At 47.1% G+C, this 20,199-nt stretch overlaps 1 protein-coding gene across 7 annotated transcripts in view; it reads left to right on the top strand.

The window, feature by feature from the left end:
* CREBBP (CREB binding protein) overlaps positions 1-20,199 on the top strand; it is a 132,272-nt gene that overhangs the window by 108,467 nt on the left and 3,606 nt on the right. For all 7 annotated transcript variants that reach the window (XM_060125005.1, XM_060125006.1, XM_060125003.1 and 4 more), the window contains 11 exons: positions 3,596-3,676; positions 5,501-5,557; positions 8,276-8,353; positions 8,681-8,748; positions 13,236-13,386; positions 13,731-13,877; positions 14,487-14,600; positions 15,710-15,875; positions 16,210-16,377; positions 18,473-18,634; positions 18,817-19,098. In XM_060125005.1, the coding sequence (XP_059980988.1) occupies positions 3,596-3,676; positions 5,501-5,557; positions 8,276-8,353; positions 8,681-8,748; positions 13,236-13,386; positions 13,731-13,877; positions 14,487-14,600; positions 15,710-15,875; positions 16,210-16,377; positions 18,473-18,634; positions 18,817-19,098 (1,474 nt within the window). The remainder of the gene's footprint in view (positions 1-3,595; positions 3,677-5,500; positions 5,558-8,275; positions 8,354-8,680; positions 8,749-13,235; positions 13,387-13,730; positions 13,878-14,486; positions 14,601-15,709; positions 15,876-16,209; positions 16,378-18,472; positions 18,635-18,816; positions 19,099-20,199) is intronic.

Genomic DNA, 20,199 nt, shown 5'->3' with positions numbered 1-20,199 from the left:
GATTGCTTACCATCATCTCTTAAGTTTGGGGGCCTTTTCATTGTTGCTTTTCACTGTTCCTGGGTTCTTTGGACCCTGCCTCGGCTGACTTGCATAGATTTCGGCCGTATTTCACTTGAGAGCAATTCAAGTTCGATAGAATGGATGGCATCAGTGTGCACTACTGCCTCCTCAGAGGAGGTTGTTGATGGGGTGCAAACAAAGGATTGTTTTGAAAGTTCTGAAATGTCCAATATTACTTCTATATAGGACTTAATTTTTATTGAGCAAAAGTAATATATTTTCCTTAAGAGTAGAAGCATAAATAAAGGAGTTCTCTTTTACGCATAATACATTTTAAATGAGTGTGAGCATATACTGCTCCTCAGCTGAATCTTACAAGGTGTGCTTCCTGGAATACAGAACTGGAAGAGATACCACGTTGTGAGTCTGTGAAAGCAGTGGTCTAATTCTGCGATAGACATTTCAACTACTTACATTTTCATTCTCAACCTTGACTGTTTATGAACACCATGGTGTTCTTTTGAATAATTGTTTTGGTACTTATAGTCCTAAACTGGGCACTTAGAGTAGGAAATTCTACAGACCGTTTAAACAAGTGAAACTAATAGATAAGCTAGTATATGGTTACATTTTCACTTGTTTCCACACTTTGAAATTTTGAAAGTAAGTCATGTTGGGAAAACTGTTCTATAACTTTAACAGTTTATTATTGATAGATAAGAATAGATATTATCTATTATCCAAGTTATTTTTATATACTGATATGGTACTTACAACAATCTGCATTTGAAAATTTACTCCATACATTAGATTACCCTTACAGATGAACTCTGCAGTTACATTGTGCTAACTTTAGGTACCCAGATGTACATCATCATCAGATTATGTAAAGTGTTTCTCCTTTATAATTCCATATTCATCAGACTGCTTCCTTCACGTAAGGCAGAAGGTCATCTAGGCTCTTACGGTTGAAAAGTGAATCTCTGAACCATTATGTATTTCCAGGATGAATAAAGTTTGGACTAGGTATAAGATAGGGGCAAGTCTGACATTAACATCTGTCACCCACTGATTACCAGAGTGGTTTCAGCCTACTTGACTAGATGGGTGGGCTATCATCATATCAGAAGGGAGCTAAAGGGAGGCCAGGGCCCCTCCCTTTCCCCTTACACCTGAACAGATTCGATTCTCTGACATCTCTGGCCTTGCTCTGGGACAGACACTCTGTCCCTCCCAGTTTCTGACCCTGAGGTTCTTGGGAATGGAAGTTAGTTATACACAGAGGGCGTAGGTTTCTGCAGCCACCCCAGGGGCTGCCATTCAGCCATCAGTGCTTCACTCTGGGCCAGTTTCCTCCAGTGGAAAATGATGGGTTTATGATCCTTGTTCCCCAGATGTTGCTAGGCTTGATGTCCTGCTTGCATAAAAGCTAAGAGTTTAGTTTGCCCAGGATTTTAAAACCGTTTAGACTCACATGTAATTACCGTGGCAATTTCATTTCACAGTGTGTTCCGTAGTCCTCTTTGAGCTAGCGCACAGTGGCTGAGTTTTATCATAATAAATTGGAACACTTTCATTCATTTTTTAAAAGGAAGCAATTGGGCGTTGAAGGGGTATCTTTTTTTTTGCATATTGTTCTGATTGCTGCTTAATTGGTTTATAGTTTCTATAGTGTAATTCTTTCTTGCCAGTGATGATCATGCCCTTCTACACATGGAAATTCCTTTTACTACATGATTTCAAGCCTCCATAAAAATATTTTCAAAATAGTGAATAGCCAGAATATTACTGTAGTTCATTCAGAGAAAGAGATAAGTATTTTTAAAAACAGCAGTGTTAACCTGTTTGTTCCTGGTCAGTTTTTAATCTTGGCAGACTTTGTTGATTGAATTAATTCTAAATAAACTGGTCCCAGCAAGAAACTCTTATTAATCCAGTTGCTACACACAGTGAATCTGTCATGTTCCTCATCAACAAATATGAAAAATTGAATAATCTTGAGATGTGTGCATGCTCTAAAGTTTTATACTTTTAATTCACTATGTGTGTTTAGTCAGTGAAATATAGCAGACAGAATGCTCAATGTGTTTAATTAAGATTAGAATTAGAACTTGTGGGGACCTATTTTAGTGGTAATGAAGAATAAACTGGCCAGGCAGTGGCCTGAATCTCAGTTGTTTGTAGCCGTGCGCGCATGTGTGTTTGTGTGCGTGTGTGTCTGTGTCTGTGTGTAGCTGCAAGCTGCCGCATCTCCTTCTGTCCATGTGGTTCAGTGTGGCGCTCCAAGTCTCGTCACAGCGTCTTCAACACTAATCCTCTTGGCATCTTGTAGATGTAGTTTTGAGCACTAAAACCGCATTTTATTGTGCTGCCGTCGTACCTTATACTCATCCCTTTTGCTTGTGTAATTCACCTCATTCGGCTTGTTTACTTCTACAGTATTCCTTTGTGCCCATCTTGTTTATGCAGCATCAGCCTGCATTTTTGTTGATTTCTCATTTGTGTCCTTTCCAAACATTTAATAGTTTTTATTTTAACTGTTCTTATTTGATAGCTTGAGCCCAGGCTCTATACTATAAGAAATTGGGGTGATGGATAATTTCTCAAATGCAGATTGTGCTTTAAAGATTAAGTCTCTAAATTTGCTTAACTTGGATTGTCCCCAAGTTAGAGAAATCACTGAGTATCTCAGATTGATGAATGATTGGTTCCAGTACCAAAAAGTTTAAATTGAAGCTTAGAATTGAATTTTAAGACTGTTCATGGATTTACATATATTGTATTGTTTATACAATATATCACAGTTTTTCTCTGTATAGTCTTACTGATAAATGGCTGGAAAGTCTTTGACCCTGATTGCATTTCTGTTAAATGTTTGTCTAGAATATGGATTTGGTTTCATTTCTATTGTAACCCAATTAATTGAGTGATTAACATGTGAAAAGTAACAGGAGAAAATTAAAACCAGTTCTGAGTGCTCAACATTTTCATACCTTTAAAGATCTGGCTTAATACCGGAAATAAAATCTATGAATTGCTGTCAAGCATAAATTTTCCATTTTGAAAAAAAGCTATTTCAGTTTAAATTGCTTTTTTAAGGCCTTTTGTCAGACTGTTTTATTCAAAGTAAATTTTTTCCATCTCAAAACCTGTAGTTATATCTGGTTTTCTCTAAGTAATAACAAAATCCAAACTCCTAAAATTAGGCTCCTTGCAATTCTAGTATTAACAACTCCTTGAAAACATTTGCATCTTGGAGCTGGACGAACCCGTTGTTAGTGATGATGGCCTGGGATATGTGCAATGAGACCGAATGCTAATCAATGCTTTGCCTTGGCTTTCTGCTCTGTGTTGTCTTGGTGTTTGTGTCTTACCTTTATGTCTGTGCTATTTGTTCCCTTCCCTGTTCTCTAATCCTGCCCTTCCCCACCTGCCCCTGTTCCTTTCATTGTCCTCACTGACCCATCAATCAACCAACAACGCCCCCCCTTCGTCGTGGTGATCTGCCCTGCTCTGATTGGTGGCTTCGTTGCTTGGGTGGCTGTGTGTTATGATGGACCAGTTCACCCAAGTATGGCCTTCTTGCTGACAGGTATCATTTCTGTGAGAAGTGTTTCACAGAGATCCAGGGGGAGAATGTTACCCTGGGTGACGACCCTTCACAACCCCAGACGTAAGTACCATCCTGTCATTTCTCCCGGGGGTGACTCTGAATTGTTGTTTTGTTCTCATACGTGATTAAAAGGGAAGCACCACTGCCACCCACTGTGACTTTTTTATAGTGTATTTTTCATATTACTTATACCCACATTCATATTTTACAATGTAGCTGTTGTAGCTGAATCCCAGCGCCACTTGCACATTCTTCCCTCTGCTTGAGACCGTGATGCTGTAGCCCCCACTGCAGTGCAGTGGTCTCTCTTGACCTTGCTCTATCTCTTCTTCTAAAACACTTGCTTTTTCCTAGTGGCTGTCAACTTCCATTTGGGAAGGTTATAAATTTTCAGTTACACCTGAAACTAAGAAACCAGTTACCAGTTACCTAAGAAACCAGGTAACCCTTGTCACAGAACTAACTGGCAGTAGCAAAAATGAGTCTTGTGTGTATACCCCGTCTGTAGCATTTAGTTGATCTTCCACTGAAACCTCTGTCCTTTAAGTTGCAGAGGTAACAGAACCCAGGTGGTGAGACCCCAGCGAGCACCTGTATCTCCTTCCTCTCTGGAGGTTGGACTCTTGCTCACAGCTCCAGCATGGACAGGCATGAGTTAGTTCGTTCATTCCCTCACTGAGTTCACCATTTCCTCCCTGATGCTTATCCTCTGATGGAGTTACTTTTGAGTAGGCAAATGGCCAGAATGTGGTGAGAAAAAAGCAAAAGCAGGGCTTCCCTGGTGGCGCAGTGGTTGAGAGTCTGCCTGCCAATGCAGGGGACACGGGTTCGTGCCCCAGTCCAGGAAGATCCCACATGCCACGGAGTGGCTGTGCCCGTGAGCCATGGCCGCTGAGCCTGCGCGTCCGGAGCCTGTGCTCCTCAGCGGGAGAGGCCACAACAGTGAGAGGCCCGCGTACCACAAAAAAAAAAAAAAAAAAGCAAAACCAAATCCACAGATTGGATGGTCAACTCATTTACATGCTTGAGATACCTAAAAACCTGCCAGCCACCATAGCTGCCTAGGACTACCAGCGTTTTGTGGTCTTTCTTTTCTCCCGACTCTGCCATGATTCCTGCCACTCTGGGGAGTCTACTGTGTGACTGTCCCCCCAAAGGCAAAAAGGCTTCCCACTGAAGCAGTTTCCAGCACTGTTGGACACTTACTCTGCAACTCAAGTTTACTTTATTCAATCGCACAACAAACCATACCTGCCTGTAAGATACATAAATGAAAATGACAGAAATTCTACATATTCAATTTTTCTGTCCCTTGTCAATTTAATTCTTTAGTCCAATTATGTGATTAATAATTGGATTGTATAATTCTGTGAATCAAGTAATTCACATATACACTAATAAAAGTACCACAAAAATGAAATACTCAGCCCTTTAAGAATAAGTAAAATATCCCCAAGTACATGCTGACTTGTGTCAATGAAGGAATATTGTAATTAGAAGAATTGAAAATACCAGTGTTGGTCAAATTCAGCAGTCATTCACCATATAGATTTGATTGGAAATTAACAGGTTTGAATCTCAACATAATTTTGCCAGTGTATTTTGACTAGCCTTAAATTAAATCTTGTAATAAGTGCTGATGATAGTTTGGAGGAAATATTCCAAGTAAGGCAGAGAAAAATAAAAGGTAGTGCTTTCTATAGAATTAAATGTTGTATGTTCATGCCATTATTACATCTACTTGAGATTTCAGCTGACCATCATTTTACTTTTTATGTGAAGAACTAGTTACAGAATAATATCCCAGAGACCCTATAGTTTATACTCAACAGATAAATTTAGTTAATTAACATTTTTCCTTTCCCCCCTCCCCAAAAAAACAAGGACAATTTCAAAGGATCAGTTTGAAAAGAAGAAAAATGATACCTTAGATCCTGAACCGTGAGTATACAGCTATTTTCTTTCTGACTTTTAGGTTTTAGTTTCAGATGAGGAAATTTCCTCCTTATTGTTGGGCTGTGGGAGAAGACACTGGAAATAAATATATTACCATGGGTGGAATTTTTTGTGTGAAGTTATTTCAGATGTGGATTCTGTTTTAACTCACACAAAAGATGTATGTCTCTGTAGCATGCTGTCCAGCTACTGAATTTTAACACCCTTTAATGTAAGATTAGATGGATGTTTTGGCTCTGTTAGAATCTCTGTAATAACTTCATCATCGTTGTCTTTAAGAAGCCATTTAGTGTGAATCTTTAGAGACTAAAGGTAGGAATATTTGGTGGAGGGGTGCTAGTATCATTTAAAGGGAAATTTCAGAAAGAAAAACTCTTAGAAACCACTTTTTAAAAATAAATAATGAGAAGCCCAGTGTTGTATGTTCTTGTCACCATCTTTGGTATGGTATATTTTCAAAGGTCGTTGTCAGATAATTTCCTTTCTTCCAGTGATCAGTGAGAATACTCAGTATGTAAATTTTGCTTTGTAATAACCCCTTAAAGAGGCCTCAGAGCTCCTTCCCTGTGGTGGCTCCTCCCCGGTACCCAAAGCTGAGTTCTGAAGGCACCCCAGTGTGTGGAGATGCCCATTTTGTTCTGTCACTGTGGTGAACGCCCGTCCAGGGTTGCTTGGTGAGCATAGGCTCCAGCACTGTTGGGAGTTTGGTAAATGTGGCTGTGGTGCATCCAGAGCTGAGAAACAGGTTCTCCCCTCCCTTGGCTCAACTTCCGAGCTTCCAACGGAAGACACAGACTCCACTTCCCACTGAGAGCTGACTTAGTCTCTCCTGCCGGCTGTGCCCAGGTTGCGGGGGGAGCACGTTGATTACTTAGCAAAGTGCCTGGTGCATGAGGAGGCTGCTCCCTGTCTCTTTAGTCTCTAGTGTCAGTGGATTGTTGGTCCTGACTAGCCGTCTCCCTGTTCACATTGTGTCCTCCCTGACAGTTTTCCTGTTTCCCTGTGATTTATATTCAGTTTTTTAAATTTTTTAATTTTTTTTTTTTTTAAAAATATTTATTTATTTAGTCATGCTGGGTCTTAGTTGTGGCAGGTGGTCTCCTTAGTTTGTGGCTCACAGACTCCTTAGTTGCAGCAGGTGGGCTCCTTAGTTGCAGCTCGTGGGCTCCTTATTTGTGGCATGCAAACTCTTAGTTGCGGCATGCGTGTGGGATCTAGTTTCCTGACCAGGGATTGAACCCAGGCCCCCTGCATTGGGAGTGCAGAGTCTTAACCACTGAGCAACCAGGGAAGTCCCCCCAAAGTTTTGTTTTATACTGGAGTATTTACAATGTTATGTTAGTTGCTATACTCACTTTTCAATTTCAGAATACGTTACATTGAAGCAGTAGTTGCCAGGCAGTGGGGAAGACACAGATGGATAAAGGGGGTCTGTCCTCCAGCCATTTGTCTTCCAGTAGGACAGACGGATCGTAGCATAGGCAGCAGGAGGCAGTAAGGTAGTCCAGAGTGGGGGACCCTGGCCCAGTGGAGAAGGTGACACTCATTTGGAAGCAGGTGTTGGGGGTGGTGGGCAGAGCATTCTAGACACAAAGACATGAAAGGACATGGGATGTTCAGCAGCACTGCAGGTGAGCTCAAGTGCAGGGCATGTAGGGAGTATGGATGGAGCCCCGTAGGACAAGGGGGCAGAGGGTGCTGGATTCCCTCCTGTGTGTGCTGGGAAGGGCAGCAGCTGGGGCAGGACAGCAGAGAGTACTGAGGATGGCCGATGAGGGTCACTGCCATTCTGCACAGTCTGCCTGTGTGTGTCCTTTTCTCCTCCGACAGAGCAGGGACAGAGAAGCTGGATTGGGCTCGATCTGTGGTGGAAGGCTTGCTCAGCAAGGGCAGTTAGGGTGGTCGGGGGCCGGGGACTCGAGCAGCAGTAGTGAGAGCAGGCGTCAGGTTATGGGGACTGGCATCTAGCATGATAGGAAGAGCCGGGACCCAGGACCGTTTGGAGAAATGTGGTACTTTCTAGCCCCTCAGCCTTCCACAGGGTATAAGTTGTGGTGGCTTTAAGGGCATGGGTGAAAAAATAGGTTTTGACCTTCAAGCATGTTGGCGATTAAGTTTCCTAGGTGAGGTGACAGGGCCCAGGTGAGCTATGGCGGAAGCTGTGCAGGGGGCAGGTGGCATGGTGCATCCCAACTTCTCTAGTGTTTACTTTAAGAAAGGCCATCATTTCCCACCCTTGTAACTGACTCAGCAGACGTTTCCTGCACCTGGGCTTAAGAACAAGGGTTTGTAACACTGACAGTATTGTTCTCTTTTATTTAAGTCCATTTAGGTATGTGCAGTCATCTAGAGCAAGCACTGGTCTTGAAAATCTGAAGTAATATCAGAAATACTGACCTGTAAAATAGGCCTTCGTCATAACAATTTTTAGAAATAAATGTTCACTTCCAGTTGCAAAGCAGATTGGGAGAAGAGAGGAAAGAGGCATTTGTACAAAGAAAGGGCGAAAGTCAGTCTTTCCTATAGAAAATATCGTACTGATGCATTTTTTAAAATACGGCTCAATTAGTCAAGAGATGCATTAATGCTGCAGATTCTTGAAGTCATCAAGGGGATGAGGTGTGAGCACACCACACAGGCTCTGTAGAAGCTCCATTATGTATGTGGCTCCGTGTGTCACAGTGCACTTTCTTTGTCTTCTAGTTTCGTTGATTGCAAGGAGTGTGGCCGGAAGATGCATCAGATTTGTGTTCTCCACTATGATATCATTTGGCCTTCAGGGTGAGTAATTTCCTGGTGATTTCCTGTGATCTCGGGAAAGGGAAAGCAGTTATGCACAGAGTAGAGGGGAGGATGCTGGCTGCTACTGCATTTCATTCATTGTTGTCAGCAAGAATCCGGCAATTAGATGGATGGCAGTTTGTTCTAAATTTAAGTCTTAAGTGTTTGCCCGCTTTGGGAATTGTAGAATCAAAGCAGTCTGCCTCTTCACTTTTGTATAATGATGCGATTTTAATTGCCAGCGAAGTATTTTAATGCTGCATTTCACTGGTTTGGCAACATATACTGTTTTATATAATCTGATCACACCCATTATTTTTTTTGCAGCTTTGTGTGTGACAACTGCTTGAAGAAAACGGGCAGAACTCGTAAAGAAAACAAATTCAGTGCTAAGAGTAAGTTGTGGAAGGGTTTTTGTATTTTTTTGTCTTACCCTTGAAGAGAATCATTTGCCTTGATCTTTATATGAAAGTCAACTTTATGATCAGTCTGTGTTTTAGATGAAAGTTTAGAAACTTTCATCTAAAACACATACAGTAAACTTTGTGAATTCTGAGAGAGAAAATCTGTCAGCAGATCCTTCTCAAGTAGCTTAGAAATAACACACACACATCCTGGGCACGCTCAGCCCTGGGCACCTGCGGGGGCGGCTATTTGCCCATCAGTAGGTGTGGGCCCTGCTGTTGTGAAGAGTGACCCTCTGGGGCCCTCTGGGAATCAGCCAACATCACCAGGACTGGCAGGAGCCTGGTCTGCACGAGGGCTGGTTGGGTGTGTCACTGCCGCATTAGGAGCGGCTGCTGGTGTCTGCGAGGAGCAGAGAGAGCGCCCTGTTGCTATAGGAGTAACTTTTCATAGGTAGTCTTCACTTTTTTAGAGATGACACTTTTCAGAAGTGTACAGTGTGTCGTCTTTGTCAACTCGGCTGCTGCTCTCACTTCTCTCCAGTAGGATAGGCAACAACTAGCACACCGCTTAGGGCTCCCCAGAAAGAGCCGGGCCACCTGAGGAGCTGGAGTAGAAGAGAGATGGGATGGAGGGGGAGGTCCGTGGGCAGGAGGGAAGGGTGGCAGGCAAGGAAGAAGCCCCTCTGAAGCCTTCCAAGTCAGCGTTAATTCACGTTCAAACTGTGTCATTACCAAAATCCACAGTTTTCCTATCACTTAAACCCACTCTTATAAAATCTTTTGAAATATTGATGAATTCACCAGCTATTATAATATTTCTCTTTAGATCAGGGTTTCTGATGCATACTGACATTTGGGCCAGAAACGTCTTTGTTAAGGGGGCTGTCTTGTGCTTAATTAGAATTTTAGCAGCAGGCTGCTGCCCACTAAATGCTGGTAACACTCCCTGCCCCACCCCACCCCCATGAATGGTGGCTGTCAGAAATGTCTTCATACATTACCAGGTGTCCTGGGTTGGGGGCGTGCAGGTGAGAACCCCTACTTTAAAGGATCCATTCTGAGTGATGTCACTAAAGCAGTCAGCTACTTAGAATCAATCTCCTGGGCCAGAGCTTTGGTGACCAAAACAGAAATTGCCAGGAGAGTTAGGCTTCAAGAGAAGAGCAGTTGCGGCCAGAAGAGAGAGGGGTAGAGGTGGGGGGGGGGGTAGGAGAACCTGAGAGCTGGCCCAGCCCCCACCCTCCCCTAGTGTCCAGAGAATGGTGGAGAGGGATATGTGGACCTTCGGCAAATGAGCTTCAAAGATGTAGAACCCTCACTTACAGAAAAGGACCTTAGAAGTGGTGTGTCTCCCCTGGGTTTTTGATTTGCATCATCTCTGCAAGTGTCTGTCGGTCACAAAAGAGAGGTTGCCACTAAGTTTGCCAAGACTTAGTGCAGTGGGCCCTCCGTGTCCACGCATGTGGGACCTGTGGGTACAGAGGGCCTTCTGTACTGCACCACTGTATGTCAGGAACTTCAGCATCCTTGGATTCTGGTGTCTGAGGGGTTCCTGGAACCAGTCCCTTGTGGGTACGGAGGGACGACTGCATTGAAAATATCTTCCAGCTGCTGGTCAGAGAGTGATACTAAACAACTGACTATCCACCCAAAACCACCTCCCCATTATACGCCACATGCACAACGCAACTCGGGTGGCTAAAGGGGCGAAAAGTAACAACTACAGATGCCTTGGAGGTCAGAGAAAGAGAGTGTTTTTACTGTGTTCAGTTATGAAAAACCTTCCTAAAAAAGATACAGCCCAGAGGTCAGAAAGCAAAAGGCTGAAGGATTTGATCACATAAAGGGAAATATAAGGCTCCCATCATGCACCGTGGCCAAAAATATACATGGTGGGGTACAATTTAAACTGTCCATTTTTAGACTCAGCAGTTCCACCTTGACGCATGTCTCCTACAAAGATATTTGCTCGTGTGCCTAAAGGCATGTACAGGGCCGTCCGCTGCAGCACGATGGGCTGTGGGGAGTGGAAACGGGAACCTAAACCAAAGCTCGTGGCCACCCTGTGGGAAGCCTGAGGCACCATCACAGTGAGGGTGGCCTGGGCCCTCCTGTCCAGTGGGAGGGGCTGTTGCAGAAATGCCTCCCCTCAGTGCCTGAACTTGCTGGTCTGGAGGACACCTCCACATGGCACCGCAGCATGAGAACAGCCCTTCTTTCCCCAGTACTGAGTCTCTGAGCACGTGCTGGCTGCTCTCCAGGTTTTTCACTGTGCCGTCCCGTGTGTAAAGCCCATGGCTCTTCTCTCAGGGGACATAGCGGAGCACCTCTCCAGCCCTCTTCACGGCGTTCAGTTTGGTGCTTGTGACCAGACCGTCATAATTGTCTCATTTAAAAACTGTATTTTGGGCTTCCCTGGTGGCACAGTGGTTAAGGATCCACCTGCCAATGGAGGGGACACAGGATCGAGCCCTGGTCTGGGAAGATCCCACATGCCGCGGAGCAACTAAGCCCATGCGCCACAACTACTGAGCCTGCGCCCTAGAGCCTGCGAGCCACAACTACCAAAGCCTGTGCGCCTAGAGCCTGTGCTCTGCAACAAGAGAAGCCACAACAGTGAGAAGCCCACACACCGCAACGATGAGTAGCCTCTGCTCGCCACAAGTAGAGAAAGCCTGCATGCAGCAATGAAAACTCAGCCAAAAATAAATAAATGTATTTTAAAAAATAACTATTTTCAGAGTGATAAGTCAGAAAAACAAATACCGTATATTAACGCATATATGTGGAACCTAGAAAAATGGTACAGATGAACAGGTTTGCAGTGCAGAATTAGAGACACAGATGTAGAGAACAAACGTATGGACATCAAGGGGGGAAAGCGGTGGGGGGGTGGGGGGGATGAATTGGGAGATTGGGATTGACATATACACACTAATATGTGTAAAATAGATAACTAATAAGAACCTGCTATATAAAAAAATAAAATAAAATTCATAAACTATTTTTAGTACAGGTAATTTTGGGGGAAAATGTAAAGACCTAATTTTGAAGGTTTACTCCTATTCATTATGTGAAAATCATAGTGTGTGTAATCATAGTTTCACAAGGGAAGGGGGAGCTCCCTGCACCAGTGCAGGGTGGCCCTTCTTAGCTGTGTCCTCTCTTTCTGGATTGGAAGCCACCTCATAAGGGGACAAAACTTGCTCAGCAGCGGCATGGGCGGGAGTACAGGGGGGCGAGAACATGAGAATTTTCTTCTGGGCTTCACAAAGAATAGATGAGATGGTCGTAAGTCCTTTGCACCTAATTCTCTTTTTCTCAGGATGGTTATCTCAGCTGTGGGAGGTTGAAATAAGGGGATCCAGAGCATAACTAAACAGCTGTGGAAAGTGTGCACGTGTATCAGAGTGTGAAACAATTCTACTTCTCATTTTTATAGCTTTTAAAGTTTTTATTTTTTAATGGGGTCTTTATTTCATTGCCATTGTTTTTTTTAATCACTTTTATTGAGGTATAATTTATATACAAAAAAAACTCCGCCATTGGTATGTTTATTGCAGAGAAACTAAATTTTAAAAGCCTAAATTATGCAGATATTTCTTAACCTCAGTAAGGAATCTTCTAAAATCCTATCATCTGTAGTCACTGTTAACCTTTTGCAGCTTTCCTGTCTAGTCTTTTATCCCCATATGCACAGAGTTTTTCTGTGCTGTGACTGTATTGTATTTATATGCTGTGTAACTCCTTTCCCATCCCTGGGAGAGGGAGGGTACAGAGGGGCAGGGCGGAGGAGCCCACCAGCAATGGTGCTGGGCAGGTCTGCGTCGTGGAACAGTGTCCCTTGCCGCCCAGTATTGGAATGCTCACAGAGTGAGGTAGCCCTTGGCTGCCTGTTAGCTTAGCTGTCTCAGACTCTGCACCAGGACTCTCATCAGAGCTGGGCAGGAAGGGGCATTTGTGCCATCCTGTCTCTGAGGCTGTGCCAGCCCTGCCTTCCATGGAAAGCAGTGGCAGTGTCCCCATTTCTGTTAAGAGTTCTTCAAGTTCTTCCAGCCTTGGGGCACAGCTGTGTGGGCGCAGCCAGGGCCAGATCTCTGTCTCACTAAGGGCTGGGCATGTGGGGCAGGAGGCAGGGTGGACCCAGTGCGGCTCCCTCATGCCTGCTCCCCTGCTTCACCCCAGAGCCCATCTTCCTTCAGATTTGGGTCCACCTTTGTGTCTCTTCTGCCCCTTACAGTTAGAAAAAGATGGAAATATTGGGCATTTGACAGCAGTTTTCAGTGCGTGGAATGCCTGAGATTCCAGGGTCCACCTTTCTTTTATAAAATGCTTATTACCTCATAGGACACATTAGATCCCTTCTGTATTTGGAGAATGTTACTCCTTAAAATACCAGACTACACTGAAAGAGGTGGATTCTGTGACCTCAACCCTCCCGAAGTCCTCTCATCTGCTTGTGCTGGACTTTGCAGGACTGCAGACCACACGGTTGGGAAACCACTTGGAAGACCGAGTCAACAAGTTTTTGCGGCGACAGAATCATCCTGAAGCCGGGGAGGTGTTTGTCCGCGTAGTGGCCAGCTCAGACAAGACGGTGGAAGTCAAGCCCGGGATGAAGTCACGGTTTGTGTGCAGACGTTCCAGTGGGCACCCCATGTGGTTAACCAGAGCCTAGCTTTCTGGCAAAGCTTTAGAGTTTGCATAATTTGAAAGCTTTTCATCAGTTAGCATGTAGCCACCCTTCTGTCAGTATCCCACATTCATCAGGGGAGGTGGAATTCCTTTCTGAGTGAAGCAGTGTCACAAAGAATGGGGCCAAGACTCCGAGCTGCCTGGGCCAGTGGTCAGAAGGGGCGACCTCGCCTCCAGCTTCTCTACACTGAGCGGGTTTACGGCAGCAGGTCTCGTCTGTAAAGCACTTTGTAAATGGTAGTGATGCATGCAAACATCAGGCTCTTTTATTTCAGGTTTGTGGATTCTGGGGAAATGTCTGAATCTTTCCCGTATCGAACCAAAGCACTCTTTGCCTTTGAGGAAATTGATGGAGTGGACGTGTGCTTCTTTGGGATGCACGTCCAAGAGTATGGCTCTGATTGCCCCCCTCCAAACACAAGGTAATCCTCTAGCTCCTTTGGGGTGCGTGTCACGTGTTGTGCTAGCGACCAAGGCTCTAAACATCTTAGAGAACTACTAGTTTCGTTAGTTCGTTTTCTGCTAAGCCAGTGGGAAGTGAAGAGTTTTGATGATTGTAGAGTGCTTTGTGTTGTAAGCACACATGGGTTTTGATCCTGGTCTTGCTGTTGCCCCTGTCTTACCTGGGGCAGGTAAACCTATGGAGAAGGGGGTGGGGACTGCTGCACAGGCCAGGCTTCTCTTCACCTATGAAAATGTCACACCTCTCCTGAGAGTTATTTCATGTTCAGTCAAGAATCTGGGTGAGAAGGAATTAGAAGTGGCTTTTCCTAATTTGCCCTGATCTCTCCACGGTTCCCCATGGTGAGTGATGGCATTGCTGCTTAGTTCAGTGATGAAATTGAATTCTATTTTATTGATTGGTAGCAGAGCTTGGTGATGGCAGATTTCTTATGTCCTGTTTGTGGCCAGTGTAAATGCTATCAAAACAGAATTTATTTCTGGAGCTTTTTTTAGATGCTGGTGTTTGGTTTCAAGTTTGGGAGATAACCTGAACTTTCAATTAATTTCTTTCTCACCCTGCCCCCCAGGCGTGTGTACATATCTTATCTGGACAGTATTCATTTCTTCCGACCGAGATGCCTCCGAACAGCTGTTTACCATGAGATCCTTATTGGATATTTAGAGTACGTGAAGAAATTGGGGTGAGTTTAATTCAAATTATTCAGAACTAATAAAAACTCCATTTTTAATTTTCACTGTGTATTTTGTGAAATAGCACAAGTATTTCTTAAGGTTTTTTGTGTTTCTATTTTGATGTCCTTAAATGGATTCAGGGGTCTCCAGAGCACCCTTCCAGCCAGATGTTCTGTTGGGCCACTTGGGTCTGGGGCTCCCAGCACAGCTCATGTGCTTTCCCTGCCTCCTGTGTTTTTCTCACATTCTAGTCTGTTTTTTTAAAACTTTATTGAGGCATATTTTATGTATCATACAATTCACCTACTTCAGGTGTACATTCAGTGATTTTTAGTAACTTTACCAAGTAATGCAGCTGTCACGGTAAATCAGTTTCAGAACATTCTCATCCCCCCAACCCCCGTTAAGATCCCTGCACCCATTTGCTGTTCATCCCTTTTGGACCCCTGCCCCCAGTGACTACTAATCTCCTTTTTGTCTCCATAACTGTGCCTTTTCTGGACGGTTCATAGAAGCGGAATCCTACCAGATGTGGTCTCTTGTGTCTGACTTCCTTTCCTGTCTCTCTTCTTACGTTCTAGATCACATTTCTTTCCCAAATTTGGAAAAGAGATGTTTGATTGAAGTGTCTTGAGCAGAATGAATGAGATCTATTTTGTCTTTAACCCCTTAGAAAGAAATACTCAACTTCCTTTCCAATGTGCAGGAGAAAGTAGATAGGAAATTCAGTGCATCCACCCTGGGGACAAGCCGTCTGATACGCCTCACGCGTTGCCGTCTTCCCAGGCTCTCTCCTGTGTCACAGGTTCCCTTGCAGCCTTAGCCCTGCCTGACATGCACACCGAAGAGGGAGGTACCGTTGGGCCAATTTCCAGCCTGCGTTTGCACTCTGTAGAGATTTGGCTTTACCCTAACCCCTTTCCCCAGCACAATGGTTTGGAACCTCTCTTAGGCCTCTCACATGTTCTGCCAGAAGCATTTTGTAATTTCTTTTTTGCTGTTTTTCTTCATAGTTATTTCTGTCCTTGCTTTGGTCCGTGTTCCTCAGCTGTTACTCCTCAAAGGCAGGGATGATTTCGCTCACTGCTTCCGTCTGAATTGTGTGTATGTCCTGCAGGTATGTAACAGGACACATCTGGGCCTGTCCCCCAAGTGAAGGAGACGACTACATCTTCCATTGCCACCCCCCAGATCAAAAAATCCCCAAGCCAAAGCGCCTGCAGGAGTGGTACAAGAAGATGCTGGACAAGGCCTTTGCCGAGCGCATCATCCATGACTATAAGGTGCCCACACTGCGGGGGCAGGCGGGGGGGCTCCTCACCACTGACTCCCACATCTTCACGTGTCTCCCTCTGTGCTCACATGTGTTAGAATTATATCTACTTATGATTATTGGAAAGCAAAAATTTAAATTTTTTAAAATCATAAACTAAGAAGCAACTTCTCCGCTGTCTGTCAAGATTTGCAGTCAGCAGTCCAAGAGAAGTGGTGGTAGATCTTGTGAAACCATGCACCTCAGGAGTGTGCGGTCCCCTCTCCATGTCGTGGCCCCAAGCCCCCTCCCCAGAGTGTCACCCAGCCCCCCTCGTCTCACCGCTGTGCTTGTTCACTTTCCAGGACATTTTCAAACAAGCAACTGAAGACAGGCTCACCAGTGCCAAGGAACTGCCCTATTTCGAGGGTGACTTCTGGCCTAACGTGTTGGAGGAGAGCATTAAGGAGCTGGAACAGGAGGAAGAAGAGAGGAAGAAGGAGGAGAGCACCGCGGCCAGTGAGACCCCGGAGGTAAAGCCCAAGGGCCCCAGCGCATGTGCTAAAGGCTGCGCTCCAGCAGGTCAGGGAGTGAGTGTGGGCTGCTCGTTTCTCAAGACATGGCCTCCTTTGTCTGTGGTGGTGTTTTCATACATAACCTCACTGTGTTACCGCCCACCACAGGGCAGGCCTGGGCCTGGGGGCACAGCCCACACTGGGTGCTGGGCGAACTGGAGACACATCACCTACTAGGTGGACAGAGGGGCTTGCTCTGGCATCTCTGGGCAGGACAGCGGGGCTGAGACACAGCAAGATGAGAGAGGAGGGCACCCTGCCAGGGAGCCCAGAAGAGGTGCCAGAGATAGAGATGGAGACGGGTGTCATGATCAGGAACCAGTCAGTTCACTTTAGAAATGACTTGAGGAGGAGACTCTTGTTTGCCAGGCCACATTCACTCTCCTTGTTGTAAACTGCCCCCCACTCTTCACTGGGTGTTCATGCGTCTGTGCACTCACTCTGGTCACTGAGCCCCCGCCATGTGCGGGCACCATCCTGAGGGGTGCAGTGGGAACTAAAGAGGTCTCCATCCCTGCCCTCAAGGGGTGTGTGTCCTAGTGTGTGGTGCATGCTGAGATGGTGTAGAACAGACACGAGGGAAGAGGGCAGATGCAGCACCTTTGGGAGGGCCTGTCTGGGGAGGTGGCATCTGAGCAGAGACTGACTGGTGAGAGGAACCCAGAAGATCCCGGCGGAGGAGCCTCCAGCAGAAGGAGGAGGGTGTCAGAGTCCGAGTCGGGAGCGAGTGTGCTGTGTTTCACATGTTCAAGTAAGAGATGATGGTGGTTTAGTTGGATGCGTAGCTGTCGGCAGTGAGCAGCGTATGATGTGTTTTGAGAGTAACAACCTCAGAACTTAGGGCGCATCTTTGTGGTGTATGAGGAAGATCCTGGATCGAGGCTGCCTGCTGGGTCTGGGGCCTTAGAATTGAGTCAGTGTTGCTGCGTCTCCCTGAAGGGGAGAAGGAAGGGAGAGCACACTTGGGGGAAGAAGTCAAGAATTGGCTGCAGATGTGTTAATCTCGAGATGCCTGTTACCACCCGTGCAGGCCTGGGGCCCCCAGGAGGGCTTGGGGCTGCATGTGGAGCCAGCATCCAGAGCCAGGGGTCTAGGGTGGAACGCCTGCATGGGCTGCTTCGTGCCAGGCAGCATGTGCTTTTTAGGGTGTGTCCTTTTTGTAAGACAGCATCCCTAGCCCCTTCCAAAATGGAGAAAGTGTGGGTGAGGATGTGACAAGTACTCATGTCACAGGTGGGTCCCGAGGAGAGGTCGAGGGCTGTGGTCATCGTTCTCTGCCTGCCTTTTGCTGGACCTCCCTGGAGGCATCCCCTGGAACATTGGGTGATTTAGGGGTGGAGATGCTGCTCCTCAGGTACTGGAGAGATGCCGGCAGGTCCCTCCCTCAAGCTGACCTGGAAGGGTGGGCTGGATTTCAGTGGGAACTTGGAGTGCCTGTGGGAGGAAGACCACAGCCGATTAATGAACCCAGATTCCTCTGCCTCTGCCGGACGGACACCCAGGCACAGGAGGTGGCCTGAGTCAGCACTGGCATCCAAGGCTCAGGGGGTGCTGGGAGGAGAGTCTGTACTGCCGGCCGAGCTGCCACAGAGGGGCTCTGAGGGGAACACAGCCCTGGCTGTGTGCCCGTCGAGGAGGAGTGCCTGCCTCCAGCCAGTAGAAAACATAGGACCAGGAGAAACGGCCTCCACCCCCTCCGTGGTTAGATCCAACTAGCATCCCAGGTGTATTCTTCCCTCCAGCCTCCACGTGATGTGCGGCTGTTGTGGCACAGGCAGTGCTTGCTTTATGTTTGTCACCACTGTACCCATTCGGTCCTGGCCAAGTCCGGGCCCTGCTTCCATACTCATCTCCTTCCCCTTAGCGGTTTCCTCTGAAGGCAGCAGTGTTGACAGCCACTCACACGGCCTGCGCAGGCAGGTAGGGGTCTGCTCGGTGGTCTCCTGCCTCAGCCCCAGCTCCCTGGAGCCCCCGCAGCAGGAACTGGTGGCCTCCCTGCTGGACATTGGAGCAGGATGCTAGGCAGGGCCGACAGCTCTGAGTCTTATTGCAGGGCAGCCAGGGCGACAGCAAGAACGCCAAGAAAAAGAACAACAAGAAAACCAACAAGAATAAAAGCAGCATCAGCCGAGCCAACAAGAAAAAGCCCAGCATGCCCAACGTGTCCAACGACTTGTCCCAGAAGCTCTATGCCACGATGGAGAAGCACAAAGAGGTGGGGGTGGGCGGGGTGGGGTGGGGGCGGACCAAGTGCAGGGGGAGGAGGCCTGGCCTGGCGACACCATACTGCTTGTCACCACTGCTTGTCACCAACGCAGTTCAGCCCTGGGGACAGCAGGAGTCGGCTCGGTCCTTCTCTCTGCGGGGCTGACGCTGCTCCTCCCTGCCGTCCCCCAGGTCTTCTTTGTGATCCACCTCCACGCTGGGCCCGTCATCAACACGCTGCCCCCCATCGTCGACCCCGACCCCCTGCTCAGCTGTGACCTCATGGACGGGCGGGACGCCTTCCTCACGCTGGCCCGGGACAAGCATTGGGAGTTCTCCTCCCTGCGGCGCTCCAAGTGGTCCACGCTGTGCATGCTGGTGGAGCTGCACACCCAGGGCCAGGACCGCTTCGTCTACACCTGCAATGAGTGCAAGCACCATGTGGAGACGCGCTGGCACTGCACCGTGTGCGAGGTGAGCGCGGGGCACCTGCCCGCGCAGGGCTGCCGGTAGAGCTGGCGAGGCCCACGGCGCTCTCGGGCTGTGCGTGTGTATTTCAGGGCAACTGTTAAACAGTTGGCGTTTTCTGGGGAGAAAATGACCAGATGAATGCTCATCTGTCCACTCCACTAGTCCACTGTTGGTTTTGAGATTGTGTTTTGGGGTTCACGAATGAGAGGGTTTCTCTCGATGTTGGTGGGGTTCCTGCCCTGTGCCTGTTATGGGGCTTAGCGCCAGCGATCCAGGGCAAGAAGCAGCCGGTGTCTGCTCACGAGGCAGCCTGGTCCCAACCTGGTCCCAGTGGCATGTGTCTGGGGTGTTGGGGGGAGCTGGTCTTCAGGGGATGGAGGGAAGCCAGTGAGCTTCCCTGGGAGACAACATTTGTGCTGGCCTTTCCAGGATGCGGAGATGATCACAAGGCACTTTGTTATTTTATTTGTTGTGTTTCGTTAACACCAGCTCTGTGTCAGGCACACGCATAGGCCTCTCGGTGCAGGGTGGGAGTGCAGAGAGAAGAGAGCACGGCAGTGCTTTGGTCCATTGGGATTCTGACTGGTTCCTCTTCTGGTGTTCCCAGTCTACTTGCCAAGAGGTTGGGATTTCCTGCTGTTGTCAGGCTGGGTCCCTTTGGTCAGGGGTCTTAAGCCCCTCCTCTCTTGTCCTGGTGGATCCCGTGGTCAAACCACACTGGCACCCCCTCTGCAGGGGTCTCGGCCTGTCCCTGGCACAGACGGGTCACTCGCACGGGGTGTCACATGCTCTGCCTCCCCCCGCAGATAGTCAGACTCCTCTCCTGCCCAGTCCTCACCTTGCTGGTGTCAACGCCTAGATAGTCCCCATAGTTGAGTGCTCCACAACAGCAGCTCTGTGCTCTCTGGGGGCAGTGGGGGCCTCTATAATGCCCTCATCTCTCTGCCACTCTCTCCAGCTTTCTTTTGTCCTCTCTCTTATTTCCCACTGTGGGGATTTTCACATCCTTGCTGTGAGAAGGTTAGCAGTCCTGGTCACAGGGCTCATCCTCCAGATCTAGTGCTTTGTGGTCTCCGTCTCCAGGTGCAGCTTTTAGAAACCTGG

This window comes from Lagenorhynchus albirostris, chromosome 15, assembly GCF_949774975.1.
Source record: "Lagenorhynchus albirostris chromosome 15, mLagAlb1.1, whole genome shotgun sequence".
Lineage (NCBI taxonomy): Eukaryota > Metazoa > Chordata > Mammalia > Artiodactyla > Delphinidae > Lagenorhynchus > Lagenorhynchus albirostris.
The sequence above is the reverse complement of the archived record's forward strand: the minus strand, read 5'-3'. Positions and strand labels throughout refer to the sequence as shown.